At 41.4% G+C, this 26,430-nt stretch overlaps 2 protein-coding genes across 9 annotated transcripts in view; one reads left to right on the top strand and one right to left on the bottom strand.

Moving 5' to 3' along the window:
* eea1 (early endosome antigen 1) overlaps nt 1–3,635 on the top strand; it is a 29,855-nt gene extending 26,220 nt beyond the window's left edge. For all 5 annotated transcript variants that reach the window (XM_077567411.1, XM_077567410.1, XM_077567414.1 and 2 more), the window contains one exon: nt 1,595–3,635. In XM_077567411.1, the coding sequence (XP_077423537.1) occupies nt 1,595–1,717 (123 nt within the window). In that variant the 3' untranslated portion in view covers nt 1,718–3,635. The remainder of the gene's footprint in view (nt 1–1,594) is intronic.
* On the bottom strand, nt 3,533–23,344 carry plekhg7 (pleckstrin homology domain containing, family G (with RhoGef domain) member 7). Of its 4 annotated transcripts, none has more exons than XM_077567417.1 (17): nt 22,774–23,344; nt 21,556–22,319; nt 18,009–18,031; nt 15,002–15,114; nt 14,573–14,613; nt 14,159–14,263; nt 13,620–13,769; nt 13,349–13,444; nt 11,583–11,681; nt 10,476–10,589; nt 10,111–10,285; nt 7,531–7,646; nt 6,152–6,239; nt 5,979–6,058; nt 4,752–4,905; nt 4,568–4,665; nt 3,533–4,121 (listed from the first exon to the last, which is right to left on the bottom strand). In XM_077567417.1, exons 2-17 carry the CDS (start codon nt 22,180–22,182, stop codon nt 4,011–4,013), a joined length of 2,190 nt encoding a protein of 729 aa, XP_077423543.1. In that variant the 5' UTR covers nt 22,183–22,319; nt 22,774–23,344; the 3' UTR covers nt 3,533–4,010. The 4 variants fall into 4 exon arrangements, with proteins under 4 accessions (XP_077423543.1, XP_077423545.1, XP_077423544.1 ...); XM_077567419.1 differs by lacking the exon at nt 22,774–23,344 and adding an exon at nt 22,699–22,766; XM_077567418.1 differs by lacking the exon at nt 22,774–23,344 and adding an exon at nt 22,638–22,732.
* Between the last annotated feature and the right edge of the window lie 3,086 nt (nt 23,345–26,430).

The following is a 26,430-nucleotide window of genomic DNA, read 5'->3' as shown; positions in this document are numbered from 1 at the left end:
AAGAAGGAAGTTCAGATAAGTCTGAAGGCCATCCGCTGTGATAAGCGCACACCGACCAGCCACGTTAGGACTGCGCAATATAACCAGCTCCAACACCGTCTGATACGACGACACACAATCTGTGGCAATTCTTAAGCTAATACATGATAATACTCAAAATGTAGTCAAAATGTTCTTTACACTATGTTCTATGCAAATCCACTAGTCGAAACACGTCATTATGTTTAATATTGTGTTTTTAGAATATAAATTAAGCAGCAAAATCCCCCATTTTTAGCCATCTAAGGGGCGGCCATTTTTTTCACTTGCAGTTGACTGAAAATGGCATCACAGTTGCTCAGGTAAACAATCAATCGTGGCTCAGCTGTTTTCTGAGATTGGTCACATGATGTTTGTAAGATGAGCTGTGATTGGTCATTACTGGAGCCCTGAGCAACTGGGAACGTGGCAAAATGGCCGCCGCCTGAGATGTGGATTTTGCTAGTGGTGAACTAATAATTTATTCAATTAAAAAACACTTAATTTGAATAATAATGCAAAAAAAAAAAAAGGTTAGATCACATCAACATACTTTTTAAAGTATATATAATTATAAGTCTACTAATCACTCATTATTTACATAGGTTGTGACACACCTTTCATGAGGCCGCCGTCTTTCTGCTACAAGAATTTTACAAGCGTAGTTAGCCTCCGGTGGTGCTTGCAGCTAGTGTCGGACCCGATGGGTCGATCACCGCTTGCCTTCCACAGGTGGAGCCTGCAGGTGGTCGTCACTGAGTCCCGTGATTCGGACGTCCGTCGCTTGTCTGCTTCTATTTTGCTCTCGCTAGCTGTTGCTAGCTTCTACCGCTAGCCGCTTTTGTTAGCCACTCCTTCCAGTTCTTGCTAGCCACTCTTGTTAGCTGTTCCGAGTTCTTGCTGTGTGTGAAATGTATGTCATGTTCAAGAAACGTTTTTGTGTTTTTGAACAATAGTTAATTACAATAAAATGCATTTTCAACACAAATTCAAGGCTTAAGGCGTCATCAAACATCAGCACCTAGCAAGTACTCAAAAAACTTTTTTGAGTTTTAAAAGTTTTAGATTTTTCATTATAGTTACTTTTTAATTCATTTTGACTGTTGTTGTTTTGGTTGTTTTTCATTTTTAGAGCAGGTTTGTTAGTTTTTATTTCTTAATATAGGCTTATTTTGAGTTTTTTTATTATTATTATTTTTTTTATATATAAAGTATTTGTCAATTGCAAGATAAAAAGGAGGGCAACAAGTATTGTATAATCAAGTAAAATTAGTACCTGTGCTGACGCACAGCAATACAAAAAAAATTATAAATGCCTTAAAAATGAACCCAAAAATCTCTTGTGTTATTATTTGACAAAGAGGAAGGACATTTTTGATATAATTATAGTAACTTTTTTAAAGTTTTATAGAAGTATGATGTACTAGTTTTAGTTTATTTTGTTAGTTAACAGCGTACTGCGTCATACTGACAGATGTATCCAATATTTTCAATTCTCATATACCTCATTACCAGTTGCAAATTGCTGTTTGATTTCCCACCTGATTATGTGTGTGTGATTGTCTTGTTCCCGCAGCACCACTGCAGACACTGCGGGAACATCTTCTGCGGCGAGTGTTCGTCAAGGAACGCCCTGACGCCGTCCTCCAAAAAACCTGTGCGGGTGTGCGAGACGTGCTTCGAGGAGCTCCAAGGCTGAGTGAGTTGACTCTCACGGGGGGAAAAAACAAAACTCAAGTTTTCATGTAAGATGTGCACTAAAAAGGACAGACCCAGTGTTGTGAAGATGCGGGGGTCCTTTAACCGGCAAGTGTCAGGGTTACGTGATGACGTGGGAGCAATTGGAATTGTGTGTATGTGTTTGTGCCTTTGCTCATTCTGTAAACGGCCACCAGGTGGCGACAGAAGCAAGTAAACGCCTCCCATGACTTTTAAGTTCTCTTTATCTGCAGTGTTTTGCTTCTGTGAACGTGGCGTCAAAAGTGGTAGAGACGTTGAAGGTGTCACCGGGCAAGTCCGTCTGTAATAGTGATGTTGAAAAGCACAGCTGCCGCGCAAATGTATATGCAAGTAAATTGCATATGTATTTTTAATTTATTCATAATGCCTCCATCTGTCTAGCGTTATGCTTTTGATGAGATTGGTGTCTTTAGATCTGTGAACGGTAAAATGCCACATTTGGGACAAAACGCTCACCATCCCATGACTCGGTTGATTTTTGCGCATATCAGATCAGTTACTGCATGTTGCCTTTGTGTGGCAGCCTGTGTGTGTATTTGTTGACGTTGTATATCATGACCAAAGAATGTGAGGAGAGGAAAACCCCAATTTCATATTTCAGTACACTCACATGATCACGTTTCCGTTTTTAACGCAGCACTGCACGCTGCGTGACATTCTTGTCATGTGCCACATTTCGGTTTTTTGCGTGTTAATATCTTTTCTGAGGTGGTGCTTGTTTTGTTTTTTTCAAAATGGTAATGCAGTCATTAAATGTGCCTGCATGTCTGTGTGTGTGTGCATTTTTTGTTTTGAACTACTGCCGGACCTGCGTAAGCCTGCTTGTCTTATGTCAGGATGCACACAGCACGACCTGCACTTATTACCGCCCGTTTTGTCTCTGATGCCTGTAAGAATTGAAATCCTTGTTTAATGAATGACCACAGTTGTCAGTCATTTGTTGTTTTAGCTCTGAAGCAGGCTGTACAAATATTTGACATTTTTGGCATCATGCTCCAACTTGTGTCCATCTCAGTTTCACAAATACTCTTTTTGTGTTATTTTATGTCTACCTCAAGATTGGTAGGTGAGTGGGAGCGCTATTCCAACCTTCAAGTCATGTGTCATAATAGTCTGCAGAAAGACCACACAGTACATAATCCCCCTATTCATAGCTCATTTTTTCATGTATTACAAGATTCCAAATTTTTGTCCCTGGAATGCTTATTACAAAGGCTGACGTAATTATCTTTGTATAATGCTTTTGACAAGAGAAAAGAAATGTAAAATGTGTGAGTGCATCTTTTATTTTTCCTGACCACACACCTGTAGATTAGTCACTGAACCGTGGCTTTCTTTTTTGTTCCGTCTGCTGTCAAGCATGCTAATCGGCATAACGATATCTGATGGTATGAATGGTTTTATCTGGTGGTCGAGAGGTGCGTGCCTTTATGCACCGTTACCTCTGACAAGGTGGGCCAACGTGTCGTATCGAATAGACAAGAAAGAGAAGTTGTACTCTGCACTCACTTGAATCGGTTCCATTTTCTAATTCATGCAATGACAAACGTAAATAAAACATTTATCATTACATCACCTTTCCACACACTTGACTTTTTTTTTTGCGTATGGAACGTCACAAGGAATGGCAATGTGGGAGGAAGAGAAAATTCCACAGGCTGAAAATGAATTCTTGGCACGTCAGGATTGTAAAACTTGGAAAGTTTCCAATTTGCAGCATAATCCTTGCTCGCCACACACAACCCTACTTGATTTTGGGGTTAAAAACATACTCTTGTGTGCTTATGACAAAACCAAATGTTTATTTTAACAAAGGAATTCTGCAAATATTCATATATAACTATGTATGTACAATAAACTACAATGTACAAATTACACACCCTTGTCGAAATGCAAGTTCTTCTTAAAACTTCTTCCGCCATTGATATGACATAACCTGGGGAAGTAAAAATGAACCTGAGACGATGTGGTTGCACACCCACTTACATTGTACACAAGACAAAGAGGTAAGAGTGAGAAGCATTCCCACTCATCCACACCAGACCAACCCAACATCTGTCAGCATCATCATAAATGGGAATAAAATGATCCAAATTCACATCAACAGCCAGTGTAATGGTCCTCATTGTACTACATGAGCAAAGCTTTAATGGTACACTACTGTAGCGGTGGACTGGACAGTACCGGATATGCTAGCGCTAGCGGAGTTGTACAAGGCACGCGGGTGGTCAGTGAAGCGTACGCGCGTGGTTTCAGATCTGGGACGACTCCAACCATAACGAGGCGTTCTTCACTCGCGCCTGCTCAGAGTCCAGCTTCAGCAGGGCCGACACGGCCTCCTCGATTTTCGACAGCCACGCTCTCTGGAAAACATTCAGGAGGATGATGAACGTCATGCCAAGTAGTTTCCTTTTATCAGGGATGTGATTTGACCAAAGTGAAATTATCTGAAAATTTAGCCGGGGGTCTGGGGGCCGCTGGCACCCAGCTAGGTCCAGGGCAGTGCCCAGTAGGGTTGGGGGGGGGGGGGGTAGCATGAACAAATAATTATATCATGACCAAATGAAAACTAACTCATATTAGAGCATACCACAAATGTCTTTGTTATAGCAGAAGATGTTATCTGTCGGAGTCATGTGCCAAATCTATTTTTTTTTGGGGGGGGGGGAGATTAAAAAAAGCGGAATTCCGCGAATTAGCGGAAAAATCACATCCCTGTTTTATAATATGTCACAAACACATAGAATGAAGCTTTATTATTGGCGACCGTCCCGTTTTATAAAACATTCTATGATGTGACAGCCTTTACCTTGGAAGCCTCTGACGCAGCCTGCAGGACGAACGCGCCGATGCACTGCTGGTAGCGGTTCTGGTGTGTAATTATAAAAGAATGAGGCAGTCCTGATGCTTAAAAAAAACAAAAAAACAAAGATATCTATTAAATGATGTAAACATCACAATGAACCCAGATGCAAACCGTCAATTGTTCTTACTTGAGGCATTGAGCTGATCAATGTTCCTGAGCTGGAGTCGGTCCAGAGAGACGGGCTGGTCGAGAACCGTGAAGGTGCAGCCTTCCTTCAGCAGCTGGTCCAGCTCCAGGTTCTGCGACAAGCGTAGGGAGTTGGCTTCCGGTCCCAGGGACCTCTGCACGCAAGAAACATGTACAGTTGTGTTCGGAACAGGGTTCAAATAGTCTGGGCTTCTTCATTATCATTTTTTTATTTTGTTTTGCGTTTTGTTTTTACAAGGCATCGCTGGGAAAAAAACTAATACTCAAACTAATAAAAATGGTTTATTAGTTTGAGTATTACTTTTGTTTTTAAATACAGTGATTTCTGGACTATAAGCCGCACCCGACTGTAAGCCGCAGGTGTTTTAATGTTATCGCACCGGGTTCCCACTACCTGCTTTTCCATAAAGAGTGCGCAAATTGTCTCACTTTTGTCCTGTCTCTCCTCCTGTATTTGGGCTCACTTGGTTTGTTTTGCTCTGTTTGACGCTCTTGCGCCCCCTTGTGTTCTGATGGATAAGCCGCACCTTTGTATTAGCCGCAGGGTCGAATGCAAGTTAAAAAAAAAGTAGCGGCTTTTAGTCCAGAAATGACTGTACATTGTTTAGTGCAATTATAAAAATAAATTGGGGGGACCTTCTGTATGGCCTACAGCAAAACCAAAAATAAATATTGAACACTGAAAATAAACCTGAAAAAAGTTAATATATGATAATTGATAGACTAGAACAAAGGACATTTTAGCTTTAAGTATAGTTACTGTTAGAAACACAATATATAGTTTCAGTTAAGGTTTGTTTGTAGCATTTAGCATTTATTTTTTATTTGGTTAAAAAAATATATTTTCAATTTTAGTCTCAATTATTTTTGCTAGTTTCTGTCATTTATTTTTCTTTTAATTATTTTAATTATATTACTTTTTTCTTATGATGTTTTATTTTAACTATTATTTGTGATCATGTTTTTATCCATATTTACTGCATATGAATATTGTTGTTAGCGTTACTTTTATTATTGTAAACTTTGTCCAAAAGGATGTCAACAAGCGACTACAATAGCAGTTCACAAGTGAAAGAAGAAGAACAGCCGTCACAAGAGAGTGTCCCTATACGACGGTACCTTTTGAAATAGAATATGAAGTTTTCCCAATAAAAATAGCTTGACGCTTTTTTATTATAGCGAACGTGTCACCTGTGTGTTTACACACCTTCTTGTTTCTCTTCATCTTGGTGATGAGCAGGAATTCGTCAAAGAGGAAGAGGTAGACGTCGATGAGCTTGGCGTTCTCTGGGGATAAAAAAAAAAAAGTCAAAGAAAGACGGTGTGAGTGTCTTTCAAACGCTCGGCCAAACGACGTGCACGAGAAGCGGACGGGCGGACCTGTGAGCACCAGTTTGCCATCGTGCAGCAGACTTCTGTGAGAAATGAGATTCTCCAGCGTCACGGCCTTCAGTAGATGTTTCACCGTCTGAAGATAGACGAGAAAAAGCAAGATATCAGCTAGAGGTTGACATTTTGTGATAAGATCGCACCTGAGCTCGTTGTAGGAAGTGAAAGAGAAATGAAGAGTGACATCTGATGTGTCACGGCCAGATAAGAACAAGATTGGATTATCTTATTTGTATTTGAAGTGCAACAAGGTCAATGCCGTTTGGAGAAATTATGTTATTGCGATTGTTGAGTACTCGTACGGGTTTGATAAAAGTGGTATCTGGCCCGGCCGATAATCTGCGCCGATATTCAGCATTTTATGAATATCGACATCAATCTCTTTTTTTGTTTTGAAGGCCGATATATTAAAAGCGTATTATATTATAGTTATTTTGCTCGGGCGCTTTTCTCCTCTATCTGCTCTGAGTCAGCGGCTGTTGACTCCCTGCAGCATGGCCCGCCCACAACACCATCTGATTGGTTGCCCGTGCAGTAACAGCCAATAAGCAGCAATTAGCGGCTATTAGCCCAAATAGCTGCTAATTCGCGAGCTAACGGTTAGCTCGCAGGCTAACCTAATAGCCGTTTTTTAGCGGCTATTTGTGAGTTATCCCGGGGTTGGCGTGTGGGAGAACGGTTAGCCCGCGAACTAACAGTTAGCCTGCGAGCTAACAGTTCGCTCACAAATTAGCAGCTATTTGGGCGTTAGTTTGCGGGTGAATGGTTAGCCCGCGAGCTAACATCTTGCAAATTAGCGGCTATTTTATGAGTTAGCTTGCGGGTGGAGGTTAGCCCCATGAGCTAAGCGATAGCTCGCGAATTAGCAGCTCGCGAATTAACGGCTATTAGGTTAGCTCGCAGGCTAACCTAATAGCCGTTTTTTTAGTGGCTATTTGGGAGTTATCCCGAGATAACGCGTGTGGGTAAGTGGTTAGCCCGCGAGCTAACAGTTAGCCCGCGAAATAGCGGCTATTTGGGAGTCAGCGTGCGGAAGCCACATTATAGTCGGTGCAAAAGCTGATGGCAAACAAAAAACCTTTAACATGTTGCAAATCACAAAAGCTGTTTAATAAACATGTCCTTGAAGGTATTTAAGCAGGAGAGTGCTGGAGTTGTTATTATTACTTTATTATAAATAAAAAAAAATTGACACCAACTTTTTTTCCCTTTTTTCTGCAAATGTATATCGGCTTCAAATATCATTTATCGGCCTCCCTGACTACCAATTATCGGTCTTGGAAAAAAGCATGTCGGTCTATCTCTAGTATCTGACAACACTTTTCCACAACTAAGTCAAGCATATGTGAAGTTTTTTTGGCATCACCGACCTCGGGGACGAAGGCCCGCTTGTCCCGCTCCCACACAGGCAGCCACACCAACGCGTCTCTCAGCTGTTTGACCTTCTGGTAGTTGTCCAACCATTTCACCTTTCCCTCTAGGTCACCTTGGGGGAAAGACAATGTTACTATTCACAATCATGACTTTCTACTACAATTAATCGGGTTTCAATTACAGGTGAGCCGACGGGTTCCCACAAAGGTTATCTGAGCTGCTGCAAAGATACTCATCCATCCGCGGGAGGCCCTTTTTCCTTTGGGAAGCATTCTTTAGTTTGTCATGTAAAATTGACTTGTCATGTTTATGTCCTTTGCTTCTTCTCAGGGTTTTCACTTGATAACAAAATTGACTTCTTTCACTTTTTTTGCAAAGCTTTAACGTTTAAGTGTTAACACTTAACAGCGGTTCCATTCTTTTTTTTTTTGAGAGACAAGAATGCTAAGAATGAGTTTTGAGAATTATTTTGACTTTCAATAGAAAGATTTGTATGTATATATATTTATATAAATTAGAAAGCAACCAGCATCCGAGTGCTACTTTGACTTAAAAGTGCCCCATCTTACAAATTTAAATCATGAGCGTAGCCAATCTGCTGATATTTTGCTTTGTCTTGCATGTTAGCTTGAAGTACTCCACCACTAGATGGCGCCACTCGGCAGTGAACTTCACAACAAAGTGTGAAAGTACAGGTAACTGTAAATGTCTGATATTTGAAATCAAATGGTGCAGAAACACATACAAACAGAGCATATAAAACCTATCGCGCCACCAAAAAAAACTAACTTAATTGCGACAGTCAGTTTTATCATCAACACTACATACTGTGTATATTCATAATGTATGCATTATACTGCCCCCTGGTGGAAGTAGTAGTTCTAAGGCTGGGCAATAAATCTAATTTGATCCATTGCCATTTTGAAAATCGAATCTGAAAATTTGGTAAATCGTGAAATCAAACTTTGTCTTCCGGATTATTAAAAGCTGTTCTTATGTTCTGTTACATCCAGATGTTATTGTGAGTTGTTATTTTGCACAAGTGCCCGAATGCTGGATGCGTGGTTTGCAAGACATGTTTACAAAAGCTACCAACTGCTTTATTGTGGCAATTAAGCACAAACTATGATTTTTAAGTTTATGTTCAAACTGATTTAGAATCAGCATACATCATTGTCGTCTGGACATTTTGCACAGGAATTATTTTTGAATAAATGAAGTCTTTAAATAAACGTTTGTTGGGTTTATTAGATTAAAATCGTAATCGTCCTGAATGACTGGAAAAGGAAAAATAAATTAAAAAAAACGCGATTTTATTTTTGGGCCATATCGCTCAACCCTCCATTCAATTCATGGGTAAAAGTGGATACGAGATATGAGGAATAAAACTCATCAATCATGATAACGCTCTAAGTTGTTAACTCTTCCACTGGCATTGACGTCAATCGGAATCATAGTGTTCACTTCCATCAAGGTGAAGTACAATTTTTACCAGCTCATCTGTGAACTTCAAAGTCTGTCAACCGCTGTAATGATGACTAGATACCTATAGATGGCGACAGTGCAGCACTTTAAATATGAGACCAGCACAGTTTTGGAGTAGAAAAAATATTGGCAGGTGACTTGGCTACAAGAGCAAATGCAACAAGATCACGCATCCCACACACCAACAGAGTACGATATGTATATTATGTATCGTATAAAGCAAGTATGTGTAACAGTAGTTAATAAATAGCAAGTTTCCGTCGTGCAATTGAGGACGCAAATGACAAACACCGTGTAAAAAAGCCACTTATGAAATCGGGATATGCGGTGAGTGTGTCGCCCACAGTGTGTTTGTTTCATAGCTGTACATCTGCAAATATTTTTTTTTGCCATCAATTGCTTTCTGTTTTGTTTTCGTCATCTTACAAATTCCCCGAGCCGCGTGTCCGTTTTAAACAAAAGTTCAAATGTCCTACTGCACTTTGATCCCATTTTGAAGCATTTCAAAAAGTCATCGTGTCCCAGCAGGTTACCTTGGGATGGTTTGCTTGTCAAACACAACAGGTGTGACAACATGCTAATAGATTAGAGCCAACTAAGATTATAAAAGAAATACCCCGCCCTACCTATGGGGCACTCCTTGTCACCGCACCCGAGCAACTCTGCCCTCCTTTAAAAGGGTTACGGGAAATATGCAAGTCCGCCTCTCAGGTGTGCGGCTCAACACAAAACTGTTATCAGGGTTGCACCAAACTTGTCACTACAACTACAATTTTGCCGAAAATCAATTATGCAGTAAATTTTCACCAGGAACTAATTCTAAGCAATCCGGTGACCAGTGGTTGTGTTATTACTTGAGCTAATGCTACATGCTATCTGGGTTGACAGTTCAACAGCGCTAAACAAGATAATGCACTCATCGTTATCTGACAGCTGACCGTTCCCCGTTCTAACAATGCAAACCTGCTGCCGGAAAAACTCAGCGTTTGCCTCATCATCAGCAAACACTTTGTAGCAATAATGTGCACACCCCTGAATGAGGAAGCAATTTGTCTTTTGTTATGAGGGCAGGACGAGCAGGACGTTCTCACATATCGACACGTCCACTTGCTCGGCGACCGCCTGCACGTCTCTGCTGTCCTCCTCCGTGTGGAACCTCCTGGCGATGTTCCGTAGGAGCAGCGGGTAGCGGGTTAACCTCTGCAACGGCGCCACCAGCAGGTCGCGCAGTTGCAACCTGCGGCACTGCTTGTTGCTCTCGCACCACTGGGTCACAAAAACGCAGAGCGAGAAAAAAAAGGCATTAAAGAGGTGATGAGTGACAAAAATGACAACAAATATAAATACAATGAGGACATGAGCAGGATGTTTGTAGGTGCTCTCAGATTTAGAATCTTTTATTGATCCCAGGGGGAATTTGTTGACGCACACGCAGAGCGCAAGTGCCCTGCTGTACCTTGACGTAAGACCCAAAGTCCTCTCTGGGCTTGAGGCTGTCCAGATAAAGCAAAGCTGTGGAGTAGTTGAGGCAGTACTTCTGCAAGCAGTGGCATATGCTCTCCCGGAAAGTCTGCCAACAGATAGCAACGCCGCATCAGATCGTGCGCGGCAGATAAAACGCATCGTAAAAGCAGCGCTGATTGGCTGCATACGACCACAGACGCATGAAAAATGAAAGAAAAACACGCCGAGGTCACTGACAAATGAAATGTACTGAAAATGAACGCGATTGCAGTAAAACTGAATTATTTCGATTTTTTGGTTTTGCTTTCGAGAAACAAAATTGGCCTGGATAAAAATGACACTGTACCTTTAAAAGTGTCGTAACCCCAAAAACTGCATTCACATTATTACGAAGCAACCATGGCCAAGTGGTTAAGACTTAACTCATTCACTGCCACTGACGCCTATAGACGTCAAAAATTCATTTGAACTATTTCTATTAGTTTCACATTTTTTCCCACTTTTGTTAACAAGAGTATGAAAACCTAGAATTTTTTTTATTGTACATTTAGAACAGATATAAAATTCATGATTAATCTTGCGTTAACTAGTGAAGTCATATGATTAATTAGAAAAAAAACTCTTATGGATATTCATCAGGTTGTGTAATGTCGGTGTACTGTGTCGTCATGAACCTCAAACATCATGAATGAATTTATGGCCGTCTATTGACGCTTTCTTCCCACCGGCAGCTTGATGTGTCATGTGATGCTTTTTGGTTGAGTGTTTAGCACGCAAAGCTGGCAAGTACTCGAACGCTGTGGCATTGTTGTCCGTCTGCAGCGTCTGGCACACAATGTCAAGTCACCCAAAGGAATGGAACGCATGTGGGCTGATCTATTGAATCGTTTGAATGACATCAAATGGTTTAGGGAGAGGCCCGTGGGAAGTCATGAGTCACCCGGCACAGCCTTTCTTTGATGCCTGACTCACTTGGGGGCATTTGATTTGTCAAGGTCTACGGCCAGCCAACAACAACAACAACAAAAATCTTTCCTGGATGTTGACATATTTTGCTAATGTGTGAGAGAGATCTAGAAATAAATGAGTGATGTCTTACTTTGATCAACAGCTCCAGCAGAGCTCCTTGGTTACCATCGGCGAGGTCCAACGAGTCCTTGATGACTCGCAGCAGGTTGTTAAGGAAACCAAAGCTCACCTGCAATCAAAGACGTCGCGTGTCCAATGACTAACGCACAATGGCTACAGTCTAGTAGTTTTAATAAAGTCAGTCATACTTCTCGAGACCAGTGGTTCTGAACCTTGATGGAGGTGCAGAACCCAAAAACAGTTTCCTATGCACATTCACCAAACCCTTCTTTATTTTATTATTAACTCATTCACTGCCATAAATTAATTAAAAAAAAAAAAAAAAGAAAAAAAGATTTAAACTCTTTGACTGCCAAAAACGTTAAATAACGTTTAGTAAAATCCTATGGAGGAGTGCCAAAGACGTTAAAAGACGTTTGTTTCAAAACAGAGGTGAAACTAACCATTTTCTGTTGTTGATTACTGAAGAACGGAATAAGGTAGAAACAAACTTTTTTTTTCTGATGAAAGATGAGAGTCCAATCTTTCATTCGGTAGTATGTGTGTTTCCATAGTCCAAACACACAATTTTCTATGGACCTTGAAAGATCAGTCAAAATGCTTAAAATCGGCTGGCACTGGGGACAACCCGTTTCTGAAAACGTCTGGCAGTCAAAGAGTTAATTTTTCTTAGCAAGACACGGTGTCCAATCACTGGTGAGCTATTTTTAGAACAGATTTCAATTTGTGGGACATCTACACTTTTTTTTTTGATTAAGTAAACTGTCTGCAAGGCACCAGTGTCTCTTTTGCATGTACAAACTTGCACGTGCACTTAATTGAAGCAATTAACTTCAGAGGCTGCTGCCACGCAGCCCTGCAAGCAACGAGTGGTTAACTATTTACAAATTAAATGTGCAATATCGATTCTGACGCCTGCGTATCGATACGTGTATTGTAAAGAGGCCCGCAACAATATATTACCATATCGATTTTTGGAGCACATCCCTAATTTGTTGGTTGTTCTGTTACCAGAATTTTCAGCAAGGGGCAAGAGGCGATTACATTTTTTAAATTGTAATTAATCACATGACTTCACTAGTGAACTCAAGAATCATCATAAATTTTATATTTGTTCTAAATGTACAATACATTTTTTTCTAGGTTTTCATACTTTTGTTGACAAAAGTGGGAAAAATGTAAAACTAATAGAAACAAAAAATTATTATTATTATTTTTTTACATCTATAGACGTCAATGGCAGTGAATGAGTTAAGTCTTGACCACTTGGCCATCGTTGCTTCGTAATAATGTGAATAAAGTTTTCTAAATGTACAATAAATAAAAAAATCTAGGTTTTCATACTCATGTTAACAAAAGTGGGAAAAAAATGTTAAACTAATAGAAATAGTTCAAATGAATTTTCAAAAAAACGGCAGTGAATGAATAAAAAAGAAAATTCGGGGCGTCAGGCGATTAAAGTTTTTTTATCGTAATTAATCGCATGACTTCACTAGTCAACTCGCCATTAATCACTAATTTTATTGTACAAAACTAAATGTACAATAAAAAAATCGAGATTTTCAACAAAAGTAGAAAAAAAATGTGAAACTAATAGAACTAGTTCAAATGAATTTTTGACGTTCATAGCCGTCAATGGCAGTGAATGAGTTAAGTATTTTTGCCTAGTTGTAGGAACAAAAGCCAAACGGTGATAATGAGACATTTGTGATGATTTTTTGATGCGATACATGTAAAGTTATCAGCTCCTGTCGCTGTGCTCGTGTTAAAGCTCACCAAGCAAAGCTCGCTGAGGTTTGCAAAGAGCCTCCAGGCGTCGATATCGGCCAGGCAGTTTCTCATCTGAAGGTTTGTGAGCGTAGCCAAAAACACCTGAATGCAACAAAGGAGGCAGACAATCGGCTCAGACTCTTGTTTGTAATCCGAAAGCACAGAGAGAAATGTAAAGAAATGTAAAGAACAAAGCAGCAGGTGTGGGGCTTTTTGTTTGGGTTTGCTGTGTTTGTGTTTCTGTGTGCATTCGAAGGCATTGTGCAGACAAAATCACCTCTTTGAGGACCATGAGCTGATCCAGGAAGTAAACACACTCGCTGGTGAAGAGCTCCCAGATGGCCTCTTGTCTTTTAAAGGCCAGCGGGTCAGAGGTGGCACTCCACTGGGAAGACTGGTCCTGCAGGAACTCCGCTGCCGAGTAGTCCTGCGCAAAAGCCAGCGGAAGGTTTTTACAATTTTTTTTTTCCAAGATCAAAGAGAAAGAGAATGGCGAGAAAGCTGTGCCGTCATTTAGTTGTGTACACGTATCACATTGTGTGACGTTCTTCCCACCGTCAGCATGTGCAGGGTGTGCCAATGTGATATTTAAGTGTCGGAGGTCGGTTAGCACCGAGAAAATCAGGTTCTTGCACAGCTTGTTATTTCAGAGCAGCACGTTGGACACAGATTGTGTTTGGATTGCAAATCTGCATGTGTTAGCATTTCAACTTGAATATCGCATCCATTGACGATCCCTCGCGGCGCAGTGAAGACGTATTTACACAACAAATACAAATAGCGTGGCCAGCCCTGCTGACGGAGGTCATTTCTCACCTTATACTTTTGAAGGTCACAGTTCCGCCAGTCCTGAATTTGTGCTGTTGAGAGATAGCCTTCGATATCAGACAGCAACGTGCTGGTTTGGGACTTCCCTTTAGTCTGAAAGTTAAAAAGTCATAGCTTCAACAACAACAACAACAACAACAAAAAGTGTTGCGCGCGTGCGCTAGCGTGCGCATTCAAGCCCAGTCTTGCGTGATCAAGCTAATCAATTTGGCTCCACTTTTACATTTCCACCAATTACAAACTCTAAGAGGAAAAAGGGATGAGGAGCCATATTAATCTGCTTTGTGAAATGGGTCAGAGAACAATGTTGAAACCCCAACAAACACACACACACACACACAAACAAAATATATTAAATGGAACCAGGAACGCGACAGCCGCTAAAGCACAAAGACGACTTACTGTGCTACGCCTTGAAAAAGGCCACTTTGACTTCTTTGTGTCTGCAATTGCAAAGAGAGAACATCGCAAATCATTTGAAGCGAAACAAAGCGCAGGGAAGTGAGTTACAAATGAGTTCGCCTATGTTAGGGCGCTTCTTGTTTTGTTAGGACTGACAAGCTTAAAATTGTTCCTAAATCATTAGTAAAGTAAAGGAAACTTTTAGAAGCATGCAACACTCTTGTAAAAATGCTAAATCCAATTGTAATCAGAAAGTGCACGCCAGAACAAAAGAGCAGGGAAGCATGATTGATGAGCAGAACTGGCAAAAGGCCAGATATTTGGACTGACATGTTCGTGAGGAAGCCGTTAAAGTGGACGCTATTTTTGGTATTCTGCCAGAAGTACATACAGAACAATGGGAGGATTTTTTTTTTTTTTTATATATACCAGAGAAGTTGTTTAACATGTCAGCTGCTCCATTGGATACAAACAGATCTCCAGGTGACACATCCAAGCCAGGTAAACTGACCACTACAGAGCTCCGCCTCCTTTCCTCCAACCTGAAGTAGACAGAAAAGAAAAAAAAAAACTACATGAGGTGGTCTTGTAGCCAAATGACGTAAGTGACATTTATATAAACAAGCAACACAGTCAATACTTCCCGTACGTCAGGAGGAAATAACTAAATTCCATTTATCATTCTTCTCGAAATGCCAGTGAAAATACCGTCTGCACTGTGTGGCAAATTGGCTATTTACGACACACGTGGAGCAGAAATAAACACAAAGTGGCATTTTTGTGGCCTTTTCGACAGAGCCAAAGCTTGTCAACGTTTCACCCCATTTATGGCAAAAAGAGGCACGGCACGATTGTGTGGCACTTCTCTAATCCTCTCGGTCTCTTTTTTTCGGTTAGTTACCGAGGCATGCTTATGGCTGGGGGGGAAACAAACAAACAACACGTGTAGCATTTTGCCCAAGGCAAAGCTCTCAAAGTGTTTTAATGAGAGCGCAAACACGAGCATATCATAACAAATGTCACTCAGTCGTGCTGGGAGTAAACGTGTCATTTCTCACACACACACACACACACACACATACAGTAAGACCGATTTCTCAGCCGAACAGGTTGGTTCAGTATTGTTTTCAAACATTTCCATAAACTCTGTATTTGCAAAGTGTTTTTTTCCCCCTTTACTGGATTATTGCCCCTCCGGAAGATATTTTGTTTTAGTGTTAGAGACTGACCGATAGTTTGTAGTCAAAATTCCAACTCTTTGTTGAGCAACTTTTCAGATATGCAAAATTGTGTGGGTTTTTTTGTTGTTAATTTTAGACAATTGATGTTTTTTTGTTTGAAAACAAACAAAAAGTTCAGAGGGTCATCAGTACGTCTTAAAAGTTAAAGGAAAATTCAAACAAAGTAAATACCGTGACTTTCTATAGTTTAACAGTAAAAACAGTTTTCCCAAAATTAAAAAAATAACTGAAATCTTAACTCAAATGCAATTGTCAAACATAAAATGTGGAAAACTATATTTTAGGAAGCATTTTCTCGGGAAAGGGCTTTTTAATGATTTTTGTTCATGTGTCATAATTAACTCATTCCCTGCCATTGACGTTAAAAATTCATTTGAACTATTTCTATTAGTTTAACATTTTTTCCCACTTTTTTTAACAAGAGTATGAAAACCGAGAATTTCTTTATTGTACATTTAGAACAGATGTAACATTTATGATTAATTTTGAGTTAACTATTGAAGTCTTGCGATTAATTACGATTAACATTTTTTAATCGCCTGACGCCATTAAAAAAAAGATTATTAAAAATTAGGCGCGTCAGGCGATTACATTTTTAAATTGTAATTAATTGCATGACTTCACGAGTTAACTCACGATTAATCACAAATGTTATATCTGTTCTAAATGTACAATAAAAAATTCTAGGTTTTCATACTCTTGTTAACAAAAGTGGAAAAAAATGTAAAACTAATAGAAATAGTTAAAATGAATATTTGATGTCTATAACCGTCAATGGCAGTGAATGAGTTTCACATATCTGTTTTAGTTTCAAACAATAAAAGGAGCAGAGATTTCCGAGGGCTGGCAGCATCTCTTATTAAGTGAAATAATGAAATTCTAAATTCCCTGTGGTTAACACAGATTTCAATTGATATTTTATCGGGTGACAGATTTGTATTTTTAAAGGCCAATACTGATAACCGGCCTGGCCGATAATCGGTATATCCCCAGTTAAGATACCTTCAGGGTGATGCTGATCGACAGTCAACCATGGGATTTTTGCAAGTGCCATGACACAAACAAGTGCTCTATCCTTCAACCTATCTAGTTCTGAAAGTAAGGGTTCACTCGCAGCCGCCTGCCATGTCGTGACAGTTGGCCAGTGACCCTTGACAGCTCTCGGTGGTTTCCCTTCTTAACACTGACAAAAGGTTCAGAGCAACAGAAGTGATGAAAGCAGATCATTGCTCCTAGTGTGCTGTTACTTTATTGAATACAAGTTCATAACAAATCCATGAGGAAGTACAAGACAGAGGAACGGCATGACCCCTAGCTTGCCTCGGCCTACGATAACATGCAAAACAGCAGCGGCCATTTTTCTCTTCCTCGTTCGCACACAAAGAGCTCCGAGGTTATGTTTCTGCGGTTGAGCTTGCTCAACTGTCAAACAAGCGCACATGCCCGCAGGCGGGAATCAATGCACTCGGATAATTTAGTGGCATTCACCCTGGTTGAACTTTGACGGCGCAAAGGGATCCTTTTCAGGTAAAGTAACACCGAGTCAGCGTTAAAGGAGATAATAGTTAGTGGGCAGCAGCACCTGAGTAGGATCCAGCAGGCCTAATGAGATTGCGAAGAAGGGCACGAACGCTGCCTGCAAACCAGGTCAGCTCGTGTGCGTGCGCTTCATTCCGCAGCATCCTCACAATGACATGCTGTTGCTTTGTGGCCAACTCAGAAAGCCTCCTCTGTGTCCACTCGGGGCCACTTGTTAAAATGGCGGCTTTGTTCCCCGCTCAGTGAGAGAAATAATGATGCACGAAAAACAAAACTCGCGCCGCCGATGCCTTTGCAGGGCTGGGCCGCTGCGAGGGGCGTAGTGCCAGCGTGTAATTAAAGAGACAATAGCTGCCTAATTATCCAGCCGGGGAACAGCCCAGCCGCCCATTAGGAGGGGTGTGGGTGGCACTAAGAGAAAACAGCATTAATGAGGGTTTGTCTAGTCCACACATGACCATGGGACTCTCAAAACTTAACTGTGCTCCATTAACAAAGACATGAACGCGCAACGGGGCTTCCTTCCGCCAGAGGTCCCGAGCGCCCAGTGACAAAAGGCAAGCTGGAACAAGATGGGCCGGAGGGAGGAAGGGTATGTTTACACATGCCTCATATTCAAATGTGGACGATGCTGACTCGGCATGCAAAACACTCACCTAGTTGGGCGATGCTCCTTCTCCTGCAAAAAAATGATGCAGACACAAGTCAAGATCAAATTGAAATGTGCACCATGTTTTAATGGTTACATTTTAAAAATATATATACTGTATATATGTACATGTTATATGCTCCCCCACTTGTCTAACCACAGGATTCGGAATCATTCAAAATTTCTGGAATGAGTAGCAAAATCCACCAGTTTTAATCCATCTCGGGCGGCGGCCATTTTGCCACTTCACAGTTGCTTATGACCAATCACGGCTCAGATTCTGAAAACAGGTGAGCCATTATTGGTCGTTACCTGAGCCCTAAGCAACCGTGATGTCATTTTCAGTCGGCAGCAAGTGGCAAAATGGCCGCCCCCTGAGATGGATAAAAATGGCTGGATTTTGCTACTCAACTCAAATTCCACAAATGTGATTATTAATCAGACTAGTAGGGGCACATATAACATATTGTAAAGAAAATTTGGGGGTATGTATATATACTAGTGCTGTCAAAGTTAAAGCGTTAACTCCTTAATTAATCACAAAAAGTTATTGCATTAATCATGAATTAACGCAGATTAACCGCACTATTAATTTTGACCAGAGATTATCCTTTAGCGTGACAGCGGATGTGCTAAGGTAGCACAGGTCGTGTTTAAGCAATAAACATAATTACATGTATTAAAGTAAAGCATTTAATAAATGTTTGCGTATTACATTTAGAATATTTGTTCATATCAAAATATTGGGGGCATTTTTTTTTTTTTTTAAATTATGCAAGTAATTAACTGATTAGAAAAAGGAGGAGGATGAGCGTGTGCAGTGGATCAAAATTGTTTGAAGACATCCTCATAACATTAAATTTCAAAAGAATTAACATATAACAGGTGCACTTCAAAATTTGGCGGAGAATTTTTGGGGGATAAAAAAGCCTTTTTATTTAAGTGATTAATCAAAATTCTAACATGTGATTCATCTGATTAAAAAATGTAACCGTTTGACAGCTCTAATATATATATTCCATTAATCAATGTAATGAAGCCTTGTGATGAGGGATAATCAACATGGAAAGATGTATCTGCATATGCGCCAACACTTTTTTTTCCTTTGGCGCATGTGGCAGGTTTCGTGGAACCAGTCAAGCCCTGCTAACAAACGGCAATGAAAACACAACCTTGGCAGAGGTAAACACCACACTACAGCTTTGTCTTTACAGTACACTCGGCATTCCGCGGCCAATGCGGAGTGCTCTTCTAACAAACGGCGCCATTATATCACTTTCAAAGACATTCAAATTTGAAAGTGTTTTAAGTGGTCGCTCCGATTGAAAAGCCTCACGACATCGGTCGGAGAATGCCAGCACTCGATTGAGAATGTGCCGTGCTGAATAGCAGGAGCTGATGAAAAGATCTCCTATTATCTTCTCCCATCGCTCACTGACCCCTCCCATTATTAGGTGACTGCTGACTGCCGTGAATGGGGGGGCCCAGGGAGAGCACTTCCCAGGCCTCAGCGGGCAGCGGGCTCGGTCCGAGCTGTCAGTGCATGTAACTGCTGATTCATTGGCTGTCAAAAGCTCGCATTGTGGATGACCACCACAGGGGGCAAGGAAGAATGAGCCCGATAGGACTTCTACAAGGAAGGAATGTGTAACAATTTAATTTCCAGGCTGTGGATTAACATCCACACCAAACTACACTACATGACCCGAGATTTAAGGGCCCCTGGGTTCAAGTCCCTTGAGTAGCATAGCGATACGGGCGGGAGGAGGAATTGAGCCGGGCCCCGATAAAAAGAAAAAAGTTTGAAAGAAAACGTTTTTTTTTTTGCTCAGAATTTAAACCAATTCCCAGATTTTAATGGTATGTCTGTGACATAATCGACTCAAAATCCCCCAAGGATCAAGAATTACCGCACACTTCTCAGCCTCTTTTGAGGCAGTAAAATATCTTAAAAAAGACAAATCTTTGCCAAGACATGGGCGGAGACTAATTTTTGCTATTTATTTTTACTTTTTCCATCTACAGCCCCCCCCCCCCCCCCCCCCAAAACAAACAAATCTGCCATCTACTTTAGCTCAAGGACAGAATGACAGGTAGATTACAGTCAATTTTCTTCAACTATATTCGAGAATGCATAATTAGCCTATTTATCCACCTAGAATATGCAAATTAGTTTCATGTCCCATACAGCAGTTTCAATTGAGCCATATTTGCTTTTGGTGTTAGTGTGAATAATGTTAATCCTGTAGGATAAACTATGGCCCCCCGGGGCCCATTTGTGGCCCACCATTCACTTTTGAGCAGCCCGCAGCATATACTAAAAATGACATTTGCCACTAATAAATTTGTTTTTTATACTGTAGAAGTTTGCTAATTATGCAAACATGCAAATTAACTATTTAGGATTTAACAAGTACTGTTCTCCTCATAACTCTATGGTAAATAAATATAATTAATTTTTTACATGCAAAAAATGGTTTGTTCCACTTTATTCTGTGTATCAAGGTCCAAATTATGAAAATATATATTTTCTGGTGGATTATCTTGTAAAAACCTAAACTATTTTTGCCTTACAGCTGTTCAGGTCGCAGTTAAAAATATATATATATTTTTTACTTTTAATATGCAATTGATTGATTTTGTTGTGCTTGATAAGGTAAAAAAAAATAAATAAAAATTTTAATATGCAATTGCTTGCTTGCTTGATTGATATTGATTTTGTTGTGCTTGATAAAGTAAAAAAAAATTCTAAGTGGCCTTGCATCATTCAATTTATCTGTGTGTGGCCCTCAGAGTAAGAAGTTTGAACAAGGGTTCAAGACCCTTGAGTAGCGTAGCGATACGGGCGGGAGGAGGAATTGAGCCGGGCCCCGCTAAAAAGAAAAAAGTTTGAAAGAAAACGTTTTTTTTTTGCTCAGAATTTAAACCAATTCCCAGATTTTAATGGTATGTCTGTGACATAATCGACTCAAAATCCCCCAAGGATCAAGATTATGCAAACATGCAAATTAACTATTTAGAATTGAACAAGTACTGTTCTCCTCATAACTCTATGGTAAATAAATATAATTAATTTTTTACATGCAAAAAATGGTTTGTTCCACTTTATCCTGTGTATCAAGGTCCAAATTATGAAAATATATATTTTCTGGTGGATTATCTTGTAAAAACCTAAACTATTTTTGCCTTACAGCTGTTCAGGTCGCAGTTAAAAAAAAATATATATTTTTTTACTTTTAATATGCAATTGATTGATTTTGTTGTGCTTGATAAGGTAAAAAAAAAAAAAAAACTTTTAATATGCAATTGCTTGCTTGCTTGATTGATATTGATTTTGTTGTGCTTGATAAAGTAAAAAAAAATTCTAAGTGGCCCTTGCATCATTCAATTTATCTGTGTGTGGCCCTCAGAGTAAGAAGTTTGAACACCCCTGCTGTAGGAAGAGACTGGAATTTTAAAAAGGCGCATCATATGGCGGATAGTGATATGTAGCCTACCAAAGTGGTTGATGCCGAACCTTTTTTTTTTTTACATAGAACAATCCCACTGCTCACCTGTATTTCAGGAAATCCAAAATCTTTCACAAGACTAGGATGCGCACTGCGACATTGTGGCTTCATGGAAGCGATACCATTGTCGAAGGTCTTTGATCTATGTGATCTGGTTCTTTGTCGGCCACAGGGTAAAATTGGTGGATGCTCTTGACAGATCTCGCTAGCAGACAGGAGGGGGCTTGTGGCCAGGGGAGACTTTACTCTGTGTAAAGGTGTTAACAGGAATGCAGTGGAGGGCTCCTCCTGGGTGCTCCCCATCCTTGCGGGGTCCTGCGAGTCCAACACGGGACGCCTGGTGCTCCTCATCCTCCTCAAGGTGGGAGAGGTGGAGATGCGGCCGGGAGCCTGACGGTCGAACTGGAAGAAAGGTGCTACCATGCCATCATGATCCAGCATAGGTGAATGCCTCAGCTTGGAATGTGTCCGTGTGAGATCAATGTGCATTATCACCGGATTGCTGGTTTGGCACTCCTTGTGCTCAAAAGGCCCCCGATCCGTTTGTGTCTCTGCATTTGCCACACCTGGAGTAACGACTTCATTTGACACCCATTCTATGTAACTCCAGTCCAACTTCTTTTCGTTGTTCTCGTCTTTTTCTTTCATGACAACATGCTTCATTGTAGACATTTTAGCCTCAAAGGCATTGTAGTGCAGCAGGCTTTTAGAAAGTGTACGGCTTAGAGGTCTGGATAATTTGCCTCATCTGATGAAAGGTCAGATCCTGTGGTATTCCAACACAATTCACTCCAAAACCCCTCAAGATCCTGTGAAGTGAAATAATAATAGAAGTTAATAATAGAAAACAGCCTTTTATCCATATTCTTCTGAACAATACGTATAACGGCACGTAAACTTTTAACACGTGTTAGCAACCGTGCGACTCAGCTGAAGGGAACAAAGTGGATTACAAGGTTTATTCCATGTGACAATGGTGCGACATAAAAAGAGTCACAGACAGGGCTGCTCGCTTTTAGGTTTGAAACGTCCAGCGTATGATAGGCTACCTCCAAGCTTTAAGTCAAGTCACTTTCACGGCTACTGTCACGACATTAACATTGTTTGGTAGGTAAAAGGCAAGCCACCTGCATTGGGCTTGATACAAAAAAAAGGAACTCCGCGACGTCTTAGTAACGCGTCACTCACTGCAATGGGCGCTAATGGAGCACCTGCGCCGGGCACACGAGCTCATTAAAATGGAATGGAGTCAGGTGTACTTACATGCGTGGAACTCAACCGCCGAGACGCGAACTTGGTGGCGGCCGTCGGAGGGGGTGTGGGGGGGAAGAAGCGTGACCGGGGGAGGGGGCCTCCTGTTCGGCTTGTGCAGCGGGAAAGCAGAAATGGTCCCAAAAAAAAAAATGCTCACGACTAGCCTAAATAAATAAAACAATGCCCGGTCTCTGTGTGTCTGTGGCCGTCTGTCAAACGAAACGACTGTATGTTTGACAATTGAAGCAAGTGCTGTTGACTACACGAGGGCGTGGAGACTTTGACAAGCCAAGCTGGAGTAAAGGTGCAACTGTGCACCGCCTGTATGGAAAGTTGGAAACATCATACGTACTCTGATTGTGAGCGCGCGCGCATTCAAGTACAAGCTTGATTGTTTGCTTCTTCAATTATGTGCAAAGCTTTCGTTCGTTTTAATTGTATTGATTTTTACTGGCACAACTTTCCTTATTATTATTTTTTAAGTTGCACAATTACTGGCTGCTGCAATAAGGCAGTTGAAACCCAAGAATGATAGAGAACATTCATTTTTATACAAGCATGAAAATGCTTTTGTTTACTCACTGGTTTATCAACTGCGGACGACTGTTTTTATTTCAAACACGTTCAGCAGGTGGCCCACCTGTTTGTGTACAATATGAACACTAGAGGGCGACGTAGGTCAAATATTAAGAGTAGTGCCGTGCTCGGCCTGAGAAGCTTGATATACAGCGCCGTGTAGTGGTCCCTGGAGAAGTAGGTACACTATACAGTACTCTCAATTTTCACGATGTTTTTCTTTTAGTAGTCCAGAAAACGTCCTCTTTTAGAAATTGTGACAGGTAAGTATTAAAAATCCGTCATTTGTAGGCCTACTTGCTCACAATAATAAAATGATCATGACTTGTTAAGAACAGTTTGTAGTTACTACTGGTAACACAAGCACCCTGAAATGTAATATGTATTTATCATGAGGCAAACATATGTGCTGTTTTATAACATGATACTATACAATATTATGTTATTAAACAAATGACAATATTTAGTGAACAATATGAACAAAAATAGTGAAGAACTTTTACTTAGTTTGTCCCCATTTTTGTGTTTTAACTTACTTTAAAATCAAGTACCAGCCTAGCTACTATATAAAACTAAACTGTGTGTAACTGTCAGTGTCCACCTCGGGGATCAAACCCACGTCGCAATCAAGTATCCCGTGTATGAAGGCAAATCATTTCACCTGACCTAAATTTCTGGTTTACCATTGTGGCTTTGGAGATCAATTTGAAGGATTTTTTTTTTTCTCGGCATGCCCCGCCCTACTCTGCCTCTGCCTCATCAGTCCTTATGCGAAAAGTTAGCCAATCTAATCAGCGAAGACAGGGGGTACCAGCCAATTAGATGCAGGAGAGTAGGCCATTGCAGAACAGTGCATGCGCATCAGGTAGATTTAAGAATTGGGTATACTCAATGACTGAAAAGGAAGTGGGTAGGCTGGACTACACCACTGGCGTCGTTAAGTATCGCAATTGATCAATATTCAGTCCAAATTTGTTTCCTTTCTTTGTTTCCGGCTTTTGCTGTTTAGAGTCACCACAACGCGACATTCTTCTCCATCCAAGCCTATCTTTTGCATCCCTTTCTCTCACACTAACTGCCCTGTCCTAAATTTCATTTGTCAACCTTCTCTTAGCTATTACTTGACAACTCCATATCCATCCTTCTACAATACGCTGATTATCTCTCCTCTGAATGTGTCCAAACCATCTCTAAGTCTGGTCTCTTGGTGTCAAAACATTTAACATCTAACCTGGTCACTTCTATAGACTCTTCTAGTATGATTTCACGTTTGTGTGCCGCCAATGCTGGAAGACAGGCGGTCCACGCGACCTACTTTCATACTAGGGATGGTTTTTTTTGCTACATTTGTCATATTTTCCCACCATTCAAACGAAACGCTAACCGAAAACTATGCTCTCTCCGTGTATTTCTATTGATTGTTTGCGGTCGAGGAGGGTAAGCAGTAGCTAAGCATTCTGGGTAAAGTGACGTCAGCGAGAAAGGTCTCGACGATTCCGAGATGACGTCACAAGTAAAAATGGCAGTCAATTCGGCAGAAGATCAGAAAGGGGGCTGGTGGCAGCCACCTGTGCTACCAAGGTGAGTCTTGGGTGAACACGGGGGCGGCGCCAGCCGCGAAGAGGAAGATGAGATACGTCGGTGAGGAGTTGTTTTGCCGGTACTGAGTCGTCCAGACGAGCCACGTGACCGAGCAGATGAAGTCGCCGCCTCTTGATAAGGGTGGAGACCAATGATGGATTTCCTGCCCTGGCGTAGATAGCCTCGATGCCGACGAAGTCGTACCAGCGGACACAAAGAATGCTCCTGTGGAATGCGTCCAGGCGGCGCTGCATAACTGCTGAGAGCGTCCATGTTTCGCTGGCGTAGAGTAAGACTGGGATGATGAAGGCGTCATAGAGGCGGAGTTTTGTGGCCAAGCAGATAGAGTCGGGATCCGGGAGTACTGAGAACCTGCGGACCTCGATTGCATAGTGTTGAGAGCAGGCCGGGCAGCGGAGCTTGTCGATATCTGGGTGGCGGGTGCTGCTGGCAGAGGGTGTGAAGCGGCAGAGATGCAGGATGAGGGTTGCGGCCCCAGCTCGGCACTCCTGAAAAGCCCGTAGTCGGCGATGAGATGCCAGCGGCCGCTGACCAGGATGTGATCAATGGTCTTTTCCGCAGTGTACCAGGTGGTGCGATGGAGCTGGCGATGTTGAAACCACGTTCCGGAGACTTTCAGGTTGTAGGCTGCACAGACCTCCAGCATCCTCTCGCCATTGCCGTTGGTGGTCTCAGAAGTGTGCGGGCCGAAAATATGGTCAATGCCCGCACTCTGTGTGCCGACTGTGGCGTTCATGTCTTCCAGAACCAGAATGATGTCATAGCGTGACACCGTCCGCAACTCATCCTGAAGCTGCTGGTAAAACACGTCCTTGGCCCACTCGTCGGCTAAATCTGTGGGGGCGTAAGAGACGAAGATAGAAAGCGAGCCATGGGAGTGCTTCAGATGGGTATACAGTATCCTGGGGATGATTGGTTTCCAGGTGTAGATGAAGGATACATGCCGGTTATGGATTGGGAGGGCCAGAGCCCGCATGATGGTGTTTGTCCCGCTCCAAAGCAACCTATATTCGCCGATTGCTCTCTCGCCGCAGCCCGTCAACCTGACCTCCTGAAGACCTGCGAAGGAGATATGAAGTCTGGAGAGTTCAGCAGACAGTAGTGTAGTGGCAACAGGTTGGTTGAGGGACAGGATGTTCCAGGTTGCAGCATGAAGAGGAGAAAGGAGGTTGAAGGGACGATGATGAGAGTGAAGATGAGGATGCGAGGGTGGGGCGCCTTGCCGCCAGTGCATCGGGGAGATATCCGGTAGCTTCCCGAAAAGAGAGACGTATTACTTCTCTGAATAGTTGCCGTAGCAAAAAAGGGAAACACGTGAGTGGGTTTTTAAGGCTTTATTTGATTACTTTATTAAGTGTAATCTTTTGCGTGTTCAAATAAATCAGAATTGAGACCTCATGAAGAAGTTTCCTTTGCAAGAATTTATTAGGAGCTCTTAAGACACAGGAAAAAAGCTTACATTCGAAAAGTGATGTTAAGCTCCTAGTG

The sequence above is a fragment of the Vanacampus margaritifer genome, chromosome 6, assembly GCF_051991255.1.
Source record: "Vanacampus margaritifer isolate UIUO_Vmar chromosome 6, RoL_Vmar_1.0, whole genome shotgun sequence".
In the NCBI taxonomy this organism is placed as follows: domain Eukaryota; kingdom Metazoa; phylum Chordata; class Actinopteri; order Syngnathiformes; family Syngnathidae; genus Vanacampus; species Vanacampus margaritifer.
Note: the sequence above shows the minus strand (reverse complement) of the source record. Positions and strands in the feature narration are given on the sequence as shown.

What these genes read in the sequence shown, in the direction of transcription:
- plekhg7 (XM_077567417.1), bottom strand. Translation starts at nt 22,182, where the DNA reads ATGTCTACAATGAAGCATGTTGTCATGAAAGAAAAAGACGAGAACAAC. An exon ending in AAGGAGCATCGCCCAACTAG is followed by an intron (nt 15,115 to 18,008) that starts GTGAGTGTTTTG and finishes TGTCTACTTCAG; the next exon opens with GTTGGAGGAAAGGAGGCGGA. An exon ending in ACCTCAGCGAGCTTTGCTTG is followed by an intron (nt 11,682 to 13,348) that starts GTGAGCTTTAAC and finishes CTTTGATTGCAG; the next exon opens with GTGAGCTTTGGTTTCCTTAA.